This window comes from Fomitopsis serialis (genome assembly GCF_022376445.1).
Source record: "Fomitopsis serialis strain Sig1Antser10 chromosome Unknown B0H18scaffold_127, whole genome shotgun sequence".
Classification (NCBI taxonomy): domain Eukaryota; kingdom Fungi; phylum Basidiomycota; class Agaricomycetes; order Polyporales; family Fomitopsidaceae; genus Fomitopsis; species Fomitopsis serialis.
In genome coordinates this window covers 82,409-101,838 of record NW_025955087.1, presented here as the reverse complement: position 1 = coordinate 101,838, position 19,430 = coordinate 82,409, and the positions used below count along the sequence as shown (strand labels likewise).

General features: G+C 54.7%; 9 protein-coding genes across 9 annotated transcripts; 7 read left to right on the top strand and 2 right to left on the bottom strand.

Moving 5' to 3' along the window:
- Window positions 1-211: 211 nt before the first annotated feature.
- B0H18DRAFT_1087428 (mitochondrial PGP phosphatase-domain-containing protein) lies at window positions 212-1,308 on the top strand (the record flags this gene model as incomplete). The annotated part of the gene is made up of 5 exons (XM_048032169.1): window positions 212-296; window positions 360-436; window positions 491-529; window positions 590-685; window positions 736-1,308. The coding sequence occupies 5 exons, from the start codon at window positions 212-214 to the stop codon at window positions 1,306-1,308; spliced, it is 870 nt and encodes a 289-aa protein (XP_047887426.1).
- A 2,008-nt stretch (window positions 1,309-3,316) lies between these two features.
- B0H18DRAFT_1124586 (family S53 protease) lies at window positions 3,317-5,460 on the top strand (the record flags this gene model as incomplete). Its single annotated transcript, XM_048034892.1, has 8 exons — window positions 3,317-3,583; window positions 3,638-3,903; window positions 3,956-4,202; window positions 4,258-4,365; window positions 4,415-4,611; window positions 4,678-4,815; window positions 4,877-5,345; window positions 5,404-5,460. 8 exons carry the CDS (start codon window positions 3,317-3,319, stop codon window positions 5,458-5,460), a joined length of 1,749 nt encoding a protein of 582 aa, XP_047887425.1.
- A 424-nt stretch (window positions 5,461-5,884) lies between these two features.
- Window positions 5,885-6,559, top strand: B0H18DRAFT_1039695 (uncharacterized protein; the record flags this gene model as incomplete). Its single annotated transcript, XM_048030513.1, has 4 exons — window positions 5,885-5,907; window positions 6,051-6,222; window positions 6,304-6,452; window positions 6,512-6,559. The coding sequence occupies exons 2-4, from the start codon at window positions 6,084-6,086 to the stop codon at window positions 6,557-6,559; spliced, it is 336 nt and encodes a 111-aa protein (XP_047887424.1). The 5' UTR covers window positions 5,885-5,907; window positions 6,051-6,083.
- Window positions 6,560-7,364: 805 nt separating this feature from the next.
- B0H18DRAFT_885402 (Nucleotidyltransferase) lies at window positions 7,365-9,880 on the top strand (the record flags this gene model as incomplete). Its single annotated transcript, XM_048041072.1, has 13 exons — window positions 7,365-7,667; window positions 7,723-7,906; window positions 8,027-8,317; window positions 8,381-8,454; window positions 8,508-8,547; window positions 8,603-8,851; window positions 8,900-8,957; window positions 9,015-9,220; window positions 9,274-9,294; window positions 9,345-9,519; window positions 9,577-9,630; window positions 9,687-9,713; window positions 9,772-9,880. The coding sequence occupies 13 exons, from the start codon at window positions 7,365-7,367 to the stop codon at window positions 9,878-9,880; spliced, it is 1,791 nt and encodes a 596-aa protein (XP_047887423.1).
- Window positions 9,881-10,100: 220 nt separating this feature from the next.
- On the bottom strand, window positions 10,101-12,162 carry B0H18DRAFT_1087425 (acyl-CoA dehydrogenase/oxidase; the record flags this gene model as incomplete). The annotated part of the gene is made up of 13 exons (XM_048032168.1): window positions 10,101-10,206; window positions 10,290-10,346; window positions 10,403-10,536; window positions 10,612-10,786; window positions 10,853-11,013; window positions 11,068-11,134; window positions 11,191-11,309; window positions 11,369-11,394; window positions 11,456-11,565; window positions 11,626-11,749; window positions 11,899-11,927; window positions 11,979-12,028; window positions 12,121-12,162. 13 exons carry the CDS (start codon window positions 12,160-12,162, stop codon window positions 10,101-10,103), a joined length of 1,200 nt encoding a protein of 399 aa, XP_047887422.1.
- A 309-nt stretch (window positions 12,163-12,471) lies between these two features.
- On the top strand, window positions 12,472-13,259 carry B0H18DRAFT_79967 (uncharacterized protein). The gene is made up of 2 exons (XM_048039255.1): window positions 12,472-12,708; window positions 12,767-13,259. The coding sequence occupies exons 1-2, from the start codon at window positions 12,614-12,616 to the stop codon at window positions 13,167-13,169; spliced, it is 498 nt and encodes a 165-aa protein (XP_047887421.1). The 5' UTR covers window positions 12,472-12,613; the 3' UTR covers window positions 13,170-13,259.
- Window positions 13,109-14,132, top strand: B0H18DRAFT_1039668 (uncharacterized protein). The gene is made up of 7 exons (XM_048030512.1): window positions 13,109-13,130; window positions 13,155-13,158; window positions 13,187-13,204; window positions 13,254-13,414; window positions 13,472-13,683; window positions 13,737-13,914; window positions 13,981-14,132. The coding sequence occupies exons 5-6, from the start codon at window positions 13,596-13,598 to the stop codon at window positions 13,892-13,894; spliced, it is 246 nt and encodes an 81-aa protein (XP_047887420.1). The 5' UTR covers window positions 13,109-13,130; window positions 13,155-13,158; window positions 13,187-13,204; window positions 13,254-13,414; window positions 13,472-13,595; the 3' UTR covers window positions 13,895-13,914; window positions 13,981-14,132.
- Window positions 14,133-14,900: 768 nt separating this feature from the next.
- On the top strand, window positions 14,901-16,347 carry B0H18DRAFT_939511 (SGNH hydrolase-type esterase domain-containing protein; the record flags this gene model as incomplete). Its single annotated transcript, XM_048041859.1, has 5 exons — window positions 14,901-15,113; window positions 15,167-15,445; window positions 15,505-15,571; window positions 15,633-15,748; window positions 15,800-16,347. 5 exons carry the CDS (start codon window positions 14,901-14,903, stop codon window positions 16,079-16,081), a joined length of 957 nt encoding a protein of 318 aa, XP_047887419.1. The 3' UTR covers window positions 16,082-16,347.
- A 486-nt stretch (window positions 16,348-16,833) lies between these two features.
- B0H18DRAFT_79945 (uncharacterized protein) lies at window positions 16,834-17,978 on the bottom strand. The gene is made up of 4 exons (XM_048039254.1): window positions 17,889-17,978; window positions 17,743-17,824; window positions 17,366-17,683; window positions 16,834-17,302 (listed from the first exon to the last, which is right to left on the bottom strand). The coding sequence occupies exons 2-4, from the start codon at window positions 17,758-17,760 to the stop codon at window positions 16,916-16,918; spliced, it is 723 nt and encodes a 240-aa protein (XP_047887418.1). The 5' UTR covers window positions 17,761-17,824; window positions 17,889-17,978; the 3' UTR covers window positions 16,834-16,915.
- Between the last annotated feature and the right edge of the window lie 1,452 nt (window positions 17,979-19,430).

Here is a 19,430-nt window from a genome sequence, read left to right as displayed (position 1 = left end):
GGAAGTCACGTGGGCTCATACGTCGTTTCCCGGCAGGCCCCATCCCGCGTCGACCAGAAGTCCTTCCCACTTTCTGCCTCTGCCAGTACGCTCGACCTCCGACTTCCCGGGAAATAGGTCAGATTTGCGGAGGATAGGTCAGCTGGAGGGTCTACGTTGGCACACGCGATCAGCAGAGCGGCCGCAGTAGAAACGGGACTGGTTGGGAAACATGCCGCTCAACATCCCGGGCACGCTAGTACCTCTACACCTCCTCATCAATCCGAGGTTGATCGTCCCGCAGATGATTGTAAAAGGTCTGGGAATCTGGTTACTTTGCGGGAATGCACTGGTCTTATTGATAGCGCGTTTGTAGCAAGATATTCGCCAGCTTGACTTCCCCGAGCTGCGTCGCACGGGGTACCGAGGTGCTGTGTTCGACAAGGACAATTGTCTCGTGAGTGCGACCTGTTGATACAACGACGGTTGGCTGGAAAGTGTGTGACCACAGACCCCTCCACATCGGGATACTCTCGTTCCGGATCTCAAGGTGCGTTGCGATAGAACGGGCAAGCCCTGCTGCATGCTCAATTTCCGTTGACGATCCCAGGATGCTTGGGATGAATGCCGCAAAACCTTCGGGCCTCAAAACGTGCTCATCGTCAGCAACTCCGCTGGCTCGCACCTGGACGCAGGCGAGATTCAGGTATTCATTTGCGGTTTCTTGCCCTTCCGAGACTTGACGTACGTTTGCAGGCCGAGTCCGTCTCGCATCACCTCTCCGCTCCAGTCCTCCGCCATCCATCATTCAAACCATCGTACTCATGTATATCTTCCATCCGCGCATACTTCGCTTCCCTCCCTCGACCCGTTCGCGACGAGGAACTAATCGTCGTCGGCGATCGCATATTCACAGATACCGTCATGGCCAACCGTATGGCTCGCCACGAGCGGGTATCACAGCCAACCGCCCCTTCACCCGCGGGCGAACAGCCAGACTTAGTCGATAGCCCCAGCAAGGAGCTCGACGTCTTCGCTCCACGAGCGCCCGCGTCCAGTCCGACTGCTTCGTCGCGCGTGCGAGTGGGCCCGTTAGCGATTCTGACGACCACAGTGTGGGAGCGCGACAGCCCGATCTTGCGCCGGCTGGAGATGCAGCTCTTGAGGGGCGTTGAGCGGTGGGTGCTCGGCGAGGGCCGGGGAGCGGCGCAAGACTGGACGGATGTGCGTTATGGGAGGTTCTTCAAGGAGTTGGCGATGCCGGAGGTGCTGCGGAGAGAGAAGCCGGGGTTTGTGAGAAGGATGCTGAGGCGATGGAGGGGAGAATGAGGTACGTGCTTCTGGTCCGCTGCACACTGGCAACTGAGATTGATTTATCGGCATGGATATAGGATTTGCGCGGTGCAAGGCTGTATACCATGTCTATGCTCTGTGGCTATATCTGCAGGTAATAGAGGATGCCCTGCGCCCATGACTCGCCTGTCGTTAACAGAGTTCTATCGTGCTGGCACCTCTGAAAAAGGAACGTACACAGCCATCGGGGGCGGTGTATCTGGCGGCAAGATTCAGAGCCTTCTGCGGTCGCAGATCGGTACGATGACACCCATTTATAAGTCTTATCGTAGAATGGCGTGAGGCCGTGAACTCGCTGCTGTGTCTACGTAGATCGGGGGCTTCTCAACCTACTAAATAGCTGGTAGGAAGATCGTGAGCAATCCCGTGGACCTCCTATCTGAGAAACAGGTTTGTTCGTTTCTTGCATATGCTGGCAATAATGATGAGACCAAGATCTACTTAGACATCACCAGCAGTCGGTCATGGACGCAGCTCATCAACATCATCCCGTCAACGAAAACCAGCAGCTCGATATCTACTTGAGCGTGCCCAGACCTGTCGACTGGGACGCATATTATTGGGCTCCGGTCCCCAGCAAACACGTATATCCCCTCCCCCGATCACTCTCACGGCGTATCCCCCTCGATGTCTTCTACAACAGTTCCCCTCACCTCGACTTGGAGATGGACCGGTCGTCGGTCGCGCTCGTCTGCCGGGATTGGTAACAATTGTCAACTTCGTCTTGGCCAGCTTCGCCGCATCATCCTCGCATCCCCACAGCTGGACACCTTGGTTCTGCGTGACGGAAAATACGCACTGCCAGAGCGCCCTCCGGCTCTATCGTTAGCTCTTTCTGAGCGGCCCCAAACCCACGTATCCGTCCCACATCTGCGGCGACTCGAGCTACGTCACTTGGATATCGGGCTATATGCTGCTCTGGTCGATTGGTTCGTCACGATACATCCACTGTGTTGTCAGCACGTAATAGACCTGACCATCACCGAGGTCACCGGTCAAGATGCCCATTTAGTGACGCGCCTTCTGCAAGTGATTGGCCCCTCAGGCCTCAGGCCTCAGGCCTCAGTACTGGAGCGTATCTCTCTGGCTAGCATGCCAGGACGAAGTACGTCATCGATCTCAACTGTACCTTTGCTGTCTTTAGAGTATGCTAATAGTGTGTGACGTTGTGTATGAACTCACACTGAGTTTAGCGTGGAATCCATCTGTGCAGCGACTCGACATTCACATTGAACAGGAAGCCAGTGAATCGTTCAAGCAGTTTGTTTCTGTTGGTGGACACCAAGCGGATTTCTTTCGATTCCTCAAGACTTGGTCGCCCATTCTTCGAACAGTCACAAAACCTGCATGGCAGACGTTTCAGCTCGCGTTCATCCGAATAGGATGGGATAGTTTCACCAGAAGCTACTCAAAGCCAATTAGCAGAACTCTGTCCTCGGAGGACCTCGATCGCCTGTCGGGCGCGGCACCCATTTATGGTTACGCCGATTTCTGCAAATCACGGAATCAGTGACTCGGCGCCTCCGCTCAGTACGCTCAGTACTCACACTACCGGTCGCAGACCGCGACACTCGCTTGCGTACCCATCATTCTTGCGCATCAGCTTCGCAATGTCTGCGTAGACAATGCACACATTTGCGCCGTGCGTTCTCCAGACGACGCATTTGACAAGCCCAAACGAATATATCCAGCGGTCCTGATGGCCGTCGACGATCTCAGCGGCGCGCGCAGACCGTGCGATGTCAGCGCCTTTCGTCTTCGAGACCGCGTGCATTATGTTGTGTGTGTAAAGGCGGTGTGTGATCGCCGAGACAGCAGGTGTTGTGCAGGAGAACTCAAATTGAGACAGCGATATCGGTCTCACAAGGCGTTCGCGCATAGCCATCGTCGATCTCGAGCTCAGGCGGGAGGTACAAAAGCCTACCTGGGCCAGATACTTCGATTCCAGTCCAGGGCCTACTCTCCTGCGCCGACATTGTCAAGTATGGTAAGCTTCCTCTGGGCAGTGGTGGCAGCCTCGGCTTTGGGCGTCGCGTGGGGCAACCCTTTGGCTCGCCGGACCTTGCAGCTACACGAGGCTCGTGCAGCGGCTCCGAGTGGTTATACGCTCATTTCTTCTGCATCCCCGGACACGGTACTCAATCTTCGGGTCGCACTGGTGCAGAGCAATATCGACGGACTGCTTGACACACTCTACGACGTCAGTGATCCCGAAAGTCCGAACTACGGCGAATACCTAACTAAAGAAGAGGTATGTTTGTCCCCATTCGTTTCGCTCTCGAGTATACCCTGAACGCTGTGCCAGGTCGAAGCCTATGTCAAGCCGACGCAGGATAGCGTCGAGGCTGTTAACGCATGGCTTGGGGACAACAACCTCACGGCAACGCCCGTATCACCTTCGGGCGACTGGGTCGAGGTCAATATCCCAGTCAGCAAAGCAAATGAGCTCCTGGACACGGACTTCTCTGTCTTCAGACACGAAGTTACAGGCACGCAGACAATCCGGGCTTTGCAATACTCGATCCCTGTGGACCTAGCGGAGCATGTGGATCTCATTCATCCCATCACCAGGTTCGCAGAGGATCTTGATACGTCCACACGTACTGACATGGATGGAGCCTAGCTTCCCGGTGCAAATCGTGAACAACACTGCACCCGCTTTTGTTGCGGCCGCAAGCCCCCACATCCCGGCCGTTACCCGTGATACATCGAATGTCACCGCTGTTTGCGGACCTTACAACCGGTCGAACATCACAGTAGCATGCCTCCAGTACCTGTATGGCATTCCGACCACTACCGCGACGAATCCCGACAACGGCATCGTGGTCGCCGGATATGTAGAGCAATACGCGAACGCGAACGATCTGAAAGTCTGTTGTCATCAGGGCCGAGGGAACATGATCCATGCTAACTTGCTGCGCTCAGATATTCCTGGAGCAGTACAGGCCAGATATAAACCCTTCAACGACCTTCGCGACAGAGACGATTGACGGAGGCAGTAATCTGCAGAATGTTACCGCTGGATCTGAAGGGGTAAGGGCATCGATGTTTTCGGAACGCAGCCAATCTAACGAAGGAGCAGAATCTCGATATACAGTATACCGTCGGCCTTGCCACGGGCGTTCCAGTGACCTACCTCCTGGCCGGAAACGACACACATGACGGGCTGTCCGGCTACCTCGACACGGTGAATTATGTCCTCAATCAGGCATCGCCACCCCCGGTGATGACGACGAGCTACTCCGCCAACGAAGACGTGATCTCGGAGAAACTGGCGTAGTGAGTGTTTCTTCGGCATGAGAGACCCTAGTAAACACTGGCTCAACCGCTCGCGCCCTCGTGCAGCAACCTTTGCAACGCGTATGCGCAACTCGGCGCGAGGGGTGTCTCAATCTTATTCTCTTCCGGCGACGGTGGCGTCTCAGGTACAGGCTACCAAGATTGCACGACCTTCGTGCCTACGTTCCCCAACACGTGCCCATAGTAAGTCGAAGCCCTTGTCGCCCACACCACAAGAATCTGACATACCATCCTTGTTGCGTAGCGTGACTTCGGTTGGTGCCACGGGTGCGGACATCAACTGGGCAGACCAGCAAGGCGTGCCCTTCTCGGGCGGCGGCTTTTCCAACTACTTCCCCATGCCGACCTACCAGTCTTCTGCGGTCTCGGCTTACCTCAAGCAGCTCGGCAGCAATGACACAGGGCTATACAACGCGTCCGGTCGCGGCTTCCCGGATGTCAGCGGCTTCGGCGTGGATTTCGCTACCGTGGTCGGTGGCGCCTACGCTCCGACGACGGGCACGAGCTGTTCGACGCCAATGTGGGCGAGCGTCATCGCGCTGCTGAACGACGAGCTGCTCAATGTAGGCAAGCCCGTGCTGGGCTTCTTGAACCCGTGGTTGTACTCGAAGGCAGCGGGTGCAGTGACAGATATTGTGAAGGGAAATAACAAGCAGTGCCTGGAGTCCGATGGCTCCGTGGCTGGCTTCGTGGCGACGACCGGGTGGGACCCTGTAAGTGCATTCCAGCTACCGAAGGAAACGAAGGGACTGATTGCGCCGCATCGTGCAGGTCACCGGTCTGGGGACTCCTCTCTACGACAAATTGAGAGCGGCGGCAGGGCTCTGATTATTGCCAACGGTCTGCGGTCTGGGACTTCGAGGCGTGATTTACCAATGGATCTTGAGTGGGGAGACTCGAGGACTCTGCATGGACATGACACGGACTGATATTGTATGCCTCGAATAATGATTCTCATGCTTTGATATGTACTGACGATCTCTCACATCACGACATTCGAGGCTGTGAAGTTCTGTCAAGCTCAGCGTGGTCGACCGAATCCGGCAACGCTCATGCAGTTATCGTTAGTCCACACTTCCACGGTCGAGTACTTGTCTGCTGAGCTTCGGGACACTGTTCGGGTCTGCCAGGAATGCCAAATGGGCTACCGAGACACGTCAGAAGCGTCGGCCCACATACACCGTGCTGCTCAGGCAATGTTGCGAGAATGGCGCTACGAACCATTTGCAGTATTGCCACTGCGCACCAGACCCGACAAGCCTCGCTTCTCTTACGATCGGTTATGTTTGCGTACATATCAGGCAAGGCACTTGTCCGACTGCCTGCCTCCTGCTCGGATCCGTATGTAATGCGCGGGCGGTTGGCTCATGCGCGCACTGCATATAAGATGCAGAGGAGCAGAGCTAATCTGCATTCAGAGCCTCCGAGTCAGTACTCAGTCCTCAGCCAACATGTCTCAAATCAACCTGCAGATCACGTACTTCGTCTGGGCTCCGGACAGCAAAGTCGGCGACGTCATGCAGAAACGTAAGGCCGTCGACAGCGAGCATAACGAGTGGATGGAGGCCCGCCGCGCGGATGGCATCCTCCGTAAGTCGACTTGTCACGTCCAGCCACATTGCTCTTGTGTCTGATGTTCTTGTTCGTTGACAACCTGTGGACTTCATCTAGAGTTCGGTGGTGCGATCTTGAACAAGGACGAGAAGTTGCCGCTCACGGTTGTTCCCGACATCGCTGGGACCTTGCTGATCGTCAAGGCCGACAGCCTGGAGGCTGCACGCAAGCTCATTGAACAGGAGCCGTACTACAAGGCCGGTGTGGTAGGTCGTTACTTCTTCGACGGGTGACTGCATTGCTAAACTGCTTGGAATTCTACTAGTGGGACACGAGCGACATCAAGATCGGACCTGTCCTTTCCAGGGCTTAGGATAGAATGATGCGACGAGCCTCGATATGTCAAACGGCACGTACCAGTTGGATATGAGTTATGGCAATGCTATGGTGTTGGCGATGACCTGAATTTGAGCCCATATTCGACACGTCGCTAACTATCTGAACTTGAGTCCCAGATGCGTCACGGTCGAAGCTGCCGTTGTCCAGTCAGATGTCTGAAGCATTGTCGCGCTATCCATGTCTCAGGAGCCAGGAATGCGCGTGTCCTCAAGGCTTGTGCCAGCGGTTTCGGGAACCTGGAAGGATGTTCCAAAGCCGTAGTATGCACATGGCAGTAGTCACGGCCTATGCTCTTCAAGCAGAAATTGGTATATGATGCACAGCATACTTACCAGCAGAAGTTTCCCCTAAGGCAGTTGTATGTGGACACGACGCTTCAAGCTTCAAGCTCAAGTTCAAGTTCCTGCTCAAAGCGCGTCAGTACTTGCATCGCGCGCAAGAGCTTGCCCTGAATGCATCATGTGATTACGACGCGCACCGACGCGACGTCACCACCGTGACCATCACCCGGTAAGTTACTTACTACGTCTTGAGCAGTACATTGTCATATGTACGAACAACTGTCCCGAGGAGGAAATCTTGATTTTGCTTCTCCTTGATGGTGTACATACTCACAATTCCGACAACAGTTGTTATTGATTGAAAGCTTTGAACCTGGCTGAGGCCGCGGGTGCGGTTTACAAGTGGTAAGTCTTCGTTGACGTGTATGCGACACTATGGGTACGGAAGAGGCGTTATTCAGCGTCTTCCTAACCTTTTTTGTAGATAGTTATCTTACCATGCCTTTCAAGCGACCTGCTCCTGAACCGCATCCTCGCTCTGACTCTCAGTCACTGGAATCTTCCTCGTCGGCTCTCCAGCCATCGAAGCATGCCCGTCTGGAGCCTTCAGAGAAGGCCATACCAGATGTCACGTTGTACATTGTTCAGGCTAAGCTGGATCCGTCCAGTCTATCGGAGCTCTTCCGGCTCGCGGAGAGACATGCACAACGCCTATGTTCAAACGCGACCGAGGCTGACGTGATAATCACAACCATTCGCATGAGGAGGCGTTTGGAACGACACATACCATGGACTCTTGCTGTGAGTACAACCGCTGGTTTTTACCTACCTGTAGCTGAGCTGAAACTCCCTGCAGAAACAGAAGGCGATAGTAACGCCTCAATGGCTCCGGGACTGTGTCAAGCAAAACAAAGTTCTCCCATGTGTCGATTATGCTGCAATCCAGGAGCTACGGACTGAGACCGAGAAAAATTGCCCAGAATGCAATCTTGCACCGTGTCTTTGCGGCGACTCAGATTCAGAAGTAGAGACACCATCCAGTCCTGCCATCGTGAAGCACACAGGCTTACAAACACCACCGCAATCTCTACGCTTGTCATCGCCTGCACCTCCGCTCGAGCTTCTCATACCCCCGACGTCGCCCCTTCCTCCCTCCGCAGACCAGCCAGCGTCGTCGAAGCACAGGCCCACAAAGGCTGGGCTCGAGGAGACGCAAGAGTCAGACATGCACGCCAAGATTCCTGCTCGTCTCCTGCATCCGGACCCATCTATCCCGACGCCTCTGGACAAGCTCAATTATGCGTCTCGATACGCGTGCCGGCGTGCATCCCCCCTTACATGCCCCAATCAAGAGCTCGTACGGGAGCTCGATATCGTGCATCGCTCTCGTGCTATGGAGAGCGAAGAACGCAACGCGTTGAGTTACCAGCGCGCAATCTCGGTGATCAAAGGTCAGGAAGACCACACTTGTTTTTCGGTGCTCGCTGACTTATCATCGATGTCGGTGCTGGCAGCGTATCCGCATCGGATCACCTCCGTCTCGCAGGTGCAGAAGCTTCCTTTCATTGGCCAGAAGACTGGTACCATGGTATGTCCTCTCTGGGGATCGGGTCTACTGGGAATCAACGCACGTCTGCGTAGGTAGAGGAATTCATCGACACGGGAAAGATCGAGGAAGCTCGTGCGTCTCTTCAGCCGCATTGCGCTGGCTTCGCCTCACCTATGCTTTATCGCAGAAACTATCCTCGCATCGGACCGCTTCAAAGCCCTCAGCCTCTTTACCTCCGTCTATGGCATCGGGCCCAACACCGCTCACCGCCTCTACAGTCTCGGCCTGCGCTCTATCAACGACCTCGAGATCTACTATGGCGTCGAGCGCGACGAGCCACAAGCTACTGGCCCGTCGGAGCTGCAAGAGGTCGAGATGCAGAAGCGGCCTCATTATTGGCGCGGGCAGGACCAGGATAAGGGCAATCGCAAGCATGGTAAGCTAGGAGGGAGCTTCGGGGGTGAGAAGGGTGAGGGCGATGGAGGTCTGGGAGATAGCTGGATCCGGATCGCGCTGGAACTGAGGGAGGACCTTGCCATCAAGTACGTGCGACTCGGATACGTCGGCTGCTTGGTGGTTTGCTGAGGAATCTGGAACAGGATACCACGAGCTGAGGTGGAAGAGATGGAGCGCATCGTTATGGCCGAGCTGGCCGAGCTAGAGCCAGGGTGCGTGAGCACGATCGTCGGGGGCTATCGGCGAGGGAAGCCGGAGAGCAATGACGTCGATATCGTCTTCACGCACCCTGACGCAGGCGTTATGAAGGGGCTCTGCAAGCGGTTTGTGCGCAGACTGTACGAACGAGGTGAGTTGGCACCGGCTCGTGTAGCAGACCTGAGGTTTCTGACTGGGCGACAGGTATGGTCAGCCATGTCATGCGTACGTCGCTCGCGGGTGGCCTATGCTTTTGTCAACTGAGCGACCCGCAGATTTGTCTGGCTTCCATGGGCATAATCCTTTACGAACCACCCATTGGGATTCGCTCGAGAAGGCGCTCACCGTCTTCACGTTACCAAACTCATCGCAGATACACAACGGTATCCGGCGGCGTCTCGACATGATCTTCGCACCGCCCGAGGTGTATTGGACTGCTGTTATCGGTTGGTAAGTCCTAGCATCATAGCGACTTCAAGTTGTGCGTCTGATGAATGAAACCTTCAGGTCAGGGTCAATCATGTTCCAGCGGGACCTCAGACAATGGGCCAAAGACAAGCTGTGAGTGTGCAACATTCCGCCGCACGAGCGACACTCGCCTGATATCATCCACCAAGTGCCATGAAATTCGACAGCTCGGGAATGTAAGTGATACTCTTTGGCCATCGCTCTCGCCGTCTGCGCCTGCTCACTTTCGCACAGCACAAGACGGTACGACTCAAAGATGTTCTTCCCGAAGACAGAGAAGGAGGCCTTTGACCTCTTAGGACTGGAGTGGGTGGCGCCGGAATGGCGGAACGCAGATGCATAGGGTTAACTGCGCCGCTGAACATCACCAAACGCATGTCGTCTGTCACAAAGCACAAATTCTTCTGTCGCCTGCTGTATCGCCTCCGAGATCCTAGTAGCCCAGATGTCGTCCTGTAGCAATCCTGGTGTTTGTTGTCTCCACCCCGCGAATCTCGGTGATCCGAAGCTCGATTATCCAACCTGATTGTGTGATAGGTACATTGTGGTATATCAGGGGCCGTTCAGTTCGCAAACGCTTGAAGTCCGGTCATTGCCTTGCCGAGGATCAGCGTATGAATGTCCTGCGAAACATCAGTCATCAGTGCGCGATCCTTCATCGTACGACGACTGCTCCGACTCACGTATGTTCCTGACGTGCGTGTACGGGTCAATCCGACATTCAGCTTCACCACAGGAGGAAGAGAGAGGACGCACCTTCGTACGTGTTCACGACCTGCAGGTTCGCTACATGTCGGGCGACGTGGTACCTACAAACGTCGTTCGTTAGCTTGCGTGAGACCGCGGACCGGAGAGGGGCACTGACTCGTCGGAGCACGCATTCCCGCCCAGGATGTCGAGGACCCTCCTCGAGTGCTCCAGCGCCTTCCCGCAGTTGTTGCGCTTCACGAGACTGATCATCTCCGGCGCGACCTTGCCCTCGTCCTTCAGCCGGCCCACCTATCACAACACAACTACCCCGTCAGCAATCGCGCGAGACATCCGCGGCGGGACGAACGGGGACGCGACGCGCACCTGCAGAGTGGCGTGGAGTCCGAGGACGGCCTCCGTCTGCGCGTCGACGAGCTTCTTCTGCACGAGCTGGAAGGACGCGAGCGGGCGCTTGAACTGGTGCCGCTCGAGCGCGTACGCACGGGTGCGGTCGATGCAGTCTTCGAGCGCGCCCATGGCGCCCCACGAGATGCCGTACCTACCCAAGGTAACACGTCAGTGAGCTGCAGCTGGTCAGATGAGAGGTGGTAAGGGACATGCGCACCGGGCGCTGTTCAGACACCCGAAGGGCCCGCCGAGGCCCTTGGCTTTGGGGAGCAGCGCGTCGTGCCCGACCTTGACGCTGTCCATGAAGATGGAGCCGGTGATGGAGCAGCGCAGCGCGAGCTTGTGCTTGATCGCGGGCGCCGAGAGGCCCTTCGTGCCCTACGCCGTCTATCAGCGCTGTATCAGTGGCGGGGCGTGCGGGGTCCGACGCACCTTCTCGAGCAGGAACCCGCGCACTTTGTCGTCCCACTTGCAGCGTGCCCAGATGACGAATAAGTCGCTGGTCGGATCGTGAGGTTAGAAAAGGTCTGGGACGCTGGATAGAAGCGGACTGACGCGACGGGTGCGTTCGTGATCCATGTCTTGGCGCCGTTGATGACGAACCCGCCGTCGACCTCTTCGGCGACGGTCTCCATGCCAGCGGGATCAGAGCCGTGATTCGGTTCAGTGAGGCCCTAAGAGAGAATGGTGGTCATGATCTCAGCGAGCCGAAGAACGAGAAATAGGGGCATACGAAGCATCCGACGATTTCGGCCTTCGCTGTTGTCGTCGCCGGTTATTCATGCTGAGGCGGAGCGGACAGCAAATCAACGGTACGCACCAAGACGTGGCAGATACTTTTCTTTCTGCGCTTCGCTGCCATACTCGTTGATCGGGTGCATCACCAGCGACGACTGGACAGACATGGTCGACCGGTAGCCGGAATCCACACTGCGTAAGGCAAGGCAGATCAACAACAATGCTAGGATGGTGGTAGCCCAGAGCACCTACCGTTCGACTTCGCGCGCGATGAGGCCATATGCTACGCTACTCACACCGGCGCAGCCATACCCTTGGATCGTCGGACCGAGGAACCCAAGCGCGCCCATGGCTGGTAGGACGTCATGATTGAACTCTATCGAGAGGCGCTATTAAGTCGTGCGAGCTAGAATACGTTGAATGATATGCCTACCTTCTGTACGTAGTGCGTGGAGGACCTTCGGCATAAGGTTCTCCTACTGGGCGGTTCGTCACTAGAGCGATGAAAAGGGGAAGGCTAGGAACGTGCCTGACAGAAGGCTCGTGCGGTATCCCTAGCTCAAAGATTCGAATCCTGGACTGAATGAAGGAAAGCTGAGACATACCGGACAGCGATTTCTTCCTCCGTCAATAGGCTCTCCAAATTCAGGGGGTCCTGTGTTTCATGTGAGAGCCTGCTCCGCTAGAGAAGCAGCCCTCAACATACCTCCTGGTCGTACTTCGCAAATGCTTAACGCATGTAGACACCTCAATCAGCTGGTCACGGTAACTCTGAGCATTACAGGACATACTCGACTGCAAGCGTGTTGAGCCTGATACACTAGACTTCAGTCTGTGCAATCCAGCAGGCTGCCGACGAAGAAATACGCGCGGTAGAGAAAGCATGTAGACAATCCTCAGTAATGCTGGGCGACGAGAATGAGGGAGGTAATGGCCGGTGTTCGACAACTGTGGTTAAATAGGTCGGAAGATCCCCGCCACAGACCCGCATGTGTGGGGTAGACGCGCGATCGGGATCAGGATCTAATTCAATGTTAAACGCGCACTTTCAGACCGACAACCCGACGACAGCCGACGGTGACCCAACCGCGAGTCCGCAGTCGTATGGGCTCGTACACACCGCAGAAATCTCTTGCTCTCGAAATCCCAAGCTACCCCGAATATTTGCGGTCCTCAATTCCTGCGTTATGCTTGCTCTCCTGCCAGACCACATTGCGGATCCTCGAGCAAGGGAAGGGCTATGAATATTGAAGCATTCCCCGCGGAGCCATCCCGGCCCATCCACATTGATCTCCGTCACTGTCGGCGGCAGTTCGACGTAAGGATGCGCATGCAGTGAGTCACAAGATTCCATGTGTGAATTACGACACGAGAAGCTCTCCATTTCGTGCAGGAAGACAATCACTGGAGTACGGAATCCTCAAGAAGTCAATTTCGATTTGACATATGATAAACGGATTCGCAGCCAGCGACAGGTGCTCAGTGTTGCGTCGAACGTTGAACACACGACCGACGCGGGACTCACGCTGCGGCGTCGAAGCTATGGCTCGTGCGATCGTAGAAGCGAAATGATCCGAAAGATCAGTCCTCCTTTTCTTGACTCCCACTCCAGGTTCTCAGTGCTACTTCGTTTGTCCACCGTCGTACGGGCTTTCGCGGGCATCATTCACCAAAATAACACTTCGCGAGGGGGCCCAACACCCCATCCGTTTGGCCATTCGCTTGCCAGTGAACTCGACATCAACCTCCCATACGCCGCCACATCTCTATGCCTAGCGCAATCACCAGCTGCGTAGCTGACGTAGACGTCGGGCGTCTCGAATGGAGCTTCGTGGGCCGCACGACAGATCACTCTCAGAGCTCATCGAGTCCTCATATAGGTTCCTCACATGCGCAGCCTTCGCCATTGTTGTGCATCATCGAGACCGCGCTTTCTATGTGAAAGATTCTCTCCTTGAACGCTGCTGTCGACTCTTCAGGAATTGGGCAGTCGACGTCGAGAGCAGCTATGTGTTCCGACAGCAAATGCTACTGCTGATGCGTCGGTGATAGATGACTGTCCGCCTTGAACATCTACGCATTGACAGATACCTACTAGGACAACACTATACACCCGTAGAGGATGAATTGAAGGAACCCTTTCGTGTATATAAGTTGGGATATTGCAGACGGAAGTCTCATCCGTCTCATCCCTCCTGACCTCCGTCACGCATCGCGACGAGATGCAGTTCATCCGGCTGGTTGCTGTACTGGCCGCTCTCATCCCACTCATGGCTACCGCGGCCAGTGCACGCCCGTACGGTATGGCAGGTAAGCCCTAGGCTTCGCCTTCATTGACCAGAGCTCACTATATACCCGATCAGAGGTGTTAAGGAGGGTACCCAGTACGTTGCCCCCTACAAGAAGCGCGCCTTGTGCTGATGATCCCAATTTCCGACGACGCTCAGAGGCCTACACGTTTGGCGATATAGTCAATATGCCGGCGCCATTCACATCCCATCGCAGCTGCAGTGGATGTTGATATCCACATGCTCTATACCCGTAAGCGTTGTCAGCATATTCTCAGATTATGACGCGGTTCCTGATACCAGTTCGATTCTCGTCTAGCATCTCGTCTCAGTACGAACTTGATTCGAGGTCTGCAGATTCAATATCCAATCCTTTCCACTATCATTGTTAGATTGCATCTCAAATATCACTACACTGTCTGCCTGAGTACCCCTTATTCTGTACAGTTAATTTAGTAACCAAGAAGGAACTTCCCTTATGAGATTCGTCCCACCCCCGATGCTGTCAGGCCTCACGTTTACGGTCCATGCGTATTTGTTGAGATCCTGAGACTTTACCACCATCAGTAAAATATTCCCACTTCGAGGTGGCAGCGTTCTGGTCCCTTTACGCACTGGGCCATGCTTCAGCCTGACTTCACTGGAGAAGTGAAGACATTCGGTGTAAATTCAGAAGCGCTCGTAGGATCACTATCTAGTGCGATCTAGTGGCAGCCACCACGTGTAATTTGTAGACAGCCGCTTGAACTCGGCTTGAACGCTTTCGACACGACTGTTCTTCGTGAGTACTTGAGTATTCGCACCTCCTACTTAGATGTTGCCAGAGTCGTATCCACTGAAGACGCATATGCTTTATATTCCTGACGCGTATGTAACGTCGGCCTCGTTGCCACACTCATGATCGCATCTGAGTCATAGCCTGAGTACGCCCCGAGCCGTTTCGCGACCGCGTCCGAGTCTGCGTTCATGGTGCCAGATACAAAAGCCCCGTTCTGACTTCTTGAATATGCAGAGAGGGCCATGCCGGAAAACTCGTCCGCACGCCCAAGGGTAGCTCTGAAACCTACCTCCAACAAGTTCCATCGCCTTGGCCGATGGACTAGGGCCTCACCAGATGCGGATTCACTCGTCGCCTCATGGTGTGGCGCCAGCATTTCCTTCTGCTTCTCTGGGAGCTACCTCAGCATACGGACAGGCTCGCGTACAGAGCGCAAGGACTCGTTTAATGGCGGAACTCCGATGATAGCTTGTTCAGTCAGCGCATGTTCGGAAGGTGGTGGCGATTCAAGCACAAACGAGAATCAGGTGAAGACGTACAATTGCGGGCCATCACAGGAGGTTGTTCTGGTAGACGAAGACACTCCGACAGCGCGACCCGTCCCTGTCAAGATTACCCTCACTCTGGTGGATTGGGCATCCGTGTTCGAACTGGAGAGTATCGTCGTGGATAATGTAGGCGGTCTCCAATTACTATGAGTACTGTGCTGCTTACACTTGCCATGCAGGAAGACAGCGTTCAGGCTCTCCCCAATGTTCCGAGTCGCTCAGTCAGAGTACTCGCCATCGGGGACTCGATCACGGCAGGCTACTCAGATGGCTCACAGCCAATCCCTCTGGGCTGCCTCAGCGCGTACGCACACATCGCGAAGGGACAGATCTACGCGAAAACGGGCATCGAGATCGAGCTCGAACTCGTAGCCTTCCCCGGTGTGACGCTCGTAGCGCCTACGCCAGAGGAAGCGGACGAGGGTGCCGGGCAGGGCATGATAGACCGGTTCTTCCATGTGCGTAACTGATTGGATACGCTCGGCCGTTGTATTACCTGCCTGACGTTATATGAAAGACATCTCAATGGTCGGACGAACCTGCAGCACTAGACGAACAGCCCTCAATCATAGTGATCGCCCTAGGTGCGCATCACGCCTATGAGGCCTCGCGCTGGGTGTACAGGCTGAAGTAGCTCTATCTCAGGTACGAACGACGACGCGCAAGATGTGTCCCCCGACCAATTCGTCTCAACCATGCGTGCTTTCGTCGACCGCCTGTTGCAAGTGTATCGCACATCGGTCAAGCACATATGTGTCCTGGTAAGGTTCCCTTTTCTATGTCGCTCGGTGGTTCACAGATGTCGCTCTTAGCATCCCTTCCCCGATTTCACTGAAGACTCGGATCCTGAAACGACAGAAAGCGCCGAACAGGTCCCTATCACACGAGACCTGTCGTCGACTTTGGCTTCGTTGAGGTCCAATGCCGGGCAAGGTGTCGAATTTCACGAATGGGACATCGGAGGCGATCTCAGGAGGGAGCACACCATGGACGGACTACATCCGACGATTTCCGGGCATCGTATCCTTGGAGATGCGCTCGCTCAGCAATTGGCACAGCTCGTCAGCTTCGCAACGGCGTCGACATACACTTAGGTTAGGGCCCAAAACAGCAGGATTGCGGTACATATAAACGAGATTCCGTTAAGATTTGTCCATCATTATATCACTCTCCGTTTTCCAGTGTGGCGTACGTCTGCTGTGTCTCCACTGGAGATGCAGTGGCTCTGTTAGGAGAATTCGTACACTCAGTCTTTCAGCTGTGCGAGTCTGTCCCTGTGATGGCCGTCTCCGAGGAGGACCTTCTTCTCTTACCACCATAGAGCGTGCTTGTCACTGGCCCTGCGTGCGACTACATCATCGCTACTGCTTATGGGATGACACTGGCGAGGACGACTTTTGATCGCACCAATGGGTGGATCCGACGACTGTGCCCCGGCCCCTGCTTCCTTTGAACGGTGGCCGCGGACAGCGGAGGCTCACCTAGTGCTCGGTGAGTTATGTAAGACTGTCGGGAGACCACAGCTGACTCCTGGAGGTTTTGCCAGATTTTCCTACCAGGTTTTAACCGAGTAACCCGCCCGGCTATGCAGCTAGTGGGCCAGGGCCTTAAGATGGTGGCCTCCGAGAGGGTCATGGAAGCAGGGACGGGGGTACAGGGTCATAACATTGGGGATTGTAGTCTACTCAGTAGTCCTATAGGTAGTTGTGTTGAGCGCTGTCATCGTCAAGACGCTGCTGGGCACTACCACGCTCCCGGCCGATGACTACGTGGACACACCCTCCTCCTCTCCTCATCCTCCTACACAAATGGCCACGTTTTGGGACTCTGCGGGGTAACCTCATGTTAGGATGCAGAAAAAGGCAGGAAACACAAGCAAGGCCACCTACCGAGGGACCTGATGGAGGGAGATCAATCAATGCTGTGTCTTAGAAAAGGTGCCGAGGCTCGCTTGAGCTCACCTCTTTAGATACCTTCGCTTCCTTATGTGGGGGTTCCTCATCTGAACTGCTGTCAAGGAGCAAACGACGCTTGCGTTGCTTGAGACCCCTGGGAACAAGCGAGAGCGAAGTCTCTGAATCCGAGTCCACATCCGCTGAGGCCTCGCCAGAAGGCGGGTCCCTTGGGTGCAGCTCCTCATTCAGGCGTTGGTTGAACCCAACATACTGAAGACCAACGACGGCGACTCTCAAGATGCCCAATTGGTACATCTGAGGCACTGTTTGGGCTACCGAGTTCTTCGAGGACACTGCAGGCGTCGTCAGCCGCGTCAGCCCCGCTTCCAAATCGACGCCCTTCGCTGTCCGGTCGAATGTCTTTAACAGCGAGATGCCACAAATCTTTAGAAGTGATCCATGACTGAGGGCTGTCTCGCTCACCTTGAGCAGTTTGGTATCCACATCTTCCAACCGGATATCACTCAATGCGAGACCTTCCACCGCTTGATACGTGCCGATGTAGTATGTCTTTCCATGATGAGTACGGAAGAGTTCACGTGTCTCTTTTGATTTGATTTCTCTGGAGTAGCTGCTCCATTCCTCGCTATAACAGTCGGAGCCATAGGCAAACAAAGGTAGGATGCACAATGCATGAGGCGAGTTGGGGAGCCCCATCACGGTGTCGTCGACCGTCATCCTGGAGGTTTTCAGCACGTCCTTTTGTCGTAATTGAGCGATGGTCCTGGATATTAAGTGGTCCTGCGTGTGCATGATCGTCTGATATATCAAACAACGACCAGTAGGGATTTGAAACTGACCGACATCTCGATGGGCATAACGGTCGAGAAATCAACTGCCTCAGCAGGAGCAGATAGTGCACGCAGACGATCTACGAAGTTCCTAAACTATGCACAGGAGGTACGTGAGCCATCACCATCTACAACTGAAGCGTCCGACGCAATACCTTCACTGCGGAGGGATGAGCTTTGTCTGATATACTAGCTGTGATCGAGTTGAGCGCGGTCTGGAGTCTCGATATCTCCTGAAATATGATTAGTGTGTTGAAAAGATGATGTGTTCGACAGAAGTTGACCTTCGTCACATCATCCAGCCGGGCTTTCACGTAGTTGGACTGCTGTCGACATTTGGTCTCAGCTGCAATGGCTTCGGCACGCTCTGCAGCTGCACGACTGCAGGTCTTCTCCTTCTTCACAAGCTCCTCTCGTAATTTCGCATTCTATTTACATAAGATAAGCATGAACTGACTGGAGCGCATCGGTGGGTTGCTACTTCACCTCTTTCTCCACGTCCTTGGTGGTTGCTTCCGCCTCGGAGGTGGCACGTTCCTCATGATACCCCTTAGCATTCCCAACAAGCGACAGATAGACCGCAAAACTTACTGCTTCTTCGCGGCGCGCTCGTTCCCTCGCGAGCAGATCTGATACCCGCTGAAGCTACAACAGAGAATGTCACTGAGCAGCACGGGAACAAATGGTAGAGGAAGCCTACATCCTGTCGAAGCAATGCCGTGGAATGTGCCTGTCAATGTATTATTAAGCTGCATGCGCTGAACGATGTAGAGCGTGGGACGCTAGTGTGGGACGTACAACCTCGTCTTTGTTCGATAGCGCCTCAATCGAAGCGGCGGCATTCGTCCGTAGTTCATTGAGTTCCTGTGCATATGGTATCAATGCAGTTAGAACTATCAGCGCTCAGAGTCTGTAGAAAGTAACACACAACGTTGGAAGCCTCGAGCTTCTTCTCGGCTTGTGTCAACGCCACTCCCAGCGCGTCCCTTTCCTGATCGGAGCATCGTCTCTAAGTCGATACCGCGGCGTCAAGGCAATCGAGCCTGACTCACTTTCTCCGATGCACTGAACTGCGACTCTACATTCATGAGTTTTTGTTCCAGGAACTCGTAGAACTCCGTCTGTAGCCTGGGTCTCGGTGCGGCTGGGCTGAAGGACATGACGACAGTGGCAAGCTTCTGTAGCCGTGACAATTTGTATGAAGGACAGACACAGTAGTAGAGTTTTACGATTGCGCGACGTCCAATATCCGTTCGAAGATGGTTAGCAACGAGGAGACCCTAGACACATGCACGTACAAACGTACTTACAGATCAGCAGTACTCGCCGGCTTGAGGTTCATTGCCGGATTTGGTATGGCCGCGTGGCTTGCCTACGCCAGCGTAAATAACGCCGTGACGGCCCGCCCGGCGGCCCACGTTTGTTCTGTACTACTATGCAGTCTGTGTAGTGTCTTAAGTATCCAGTCAAACATTCACTGGCAACGGCGTTTGCTACAGGATTCACAAAGGCGTAGGTCTACCTGCAGGCCTACTTACAACTGGAAACTTGAATTCTACCGTGACTAGGCCCTGAGAAGTGAGTTAAATATCTTATGTGATTCCATACTGGCTGGAGAGCAGTGACGGTACGAGAGATGTCCGTCGCATGAACCGTGTATACTCACTCGCTGGCTAATGCTAGGTACAGCTTGCCAC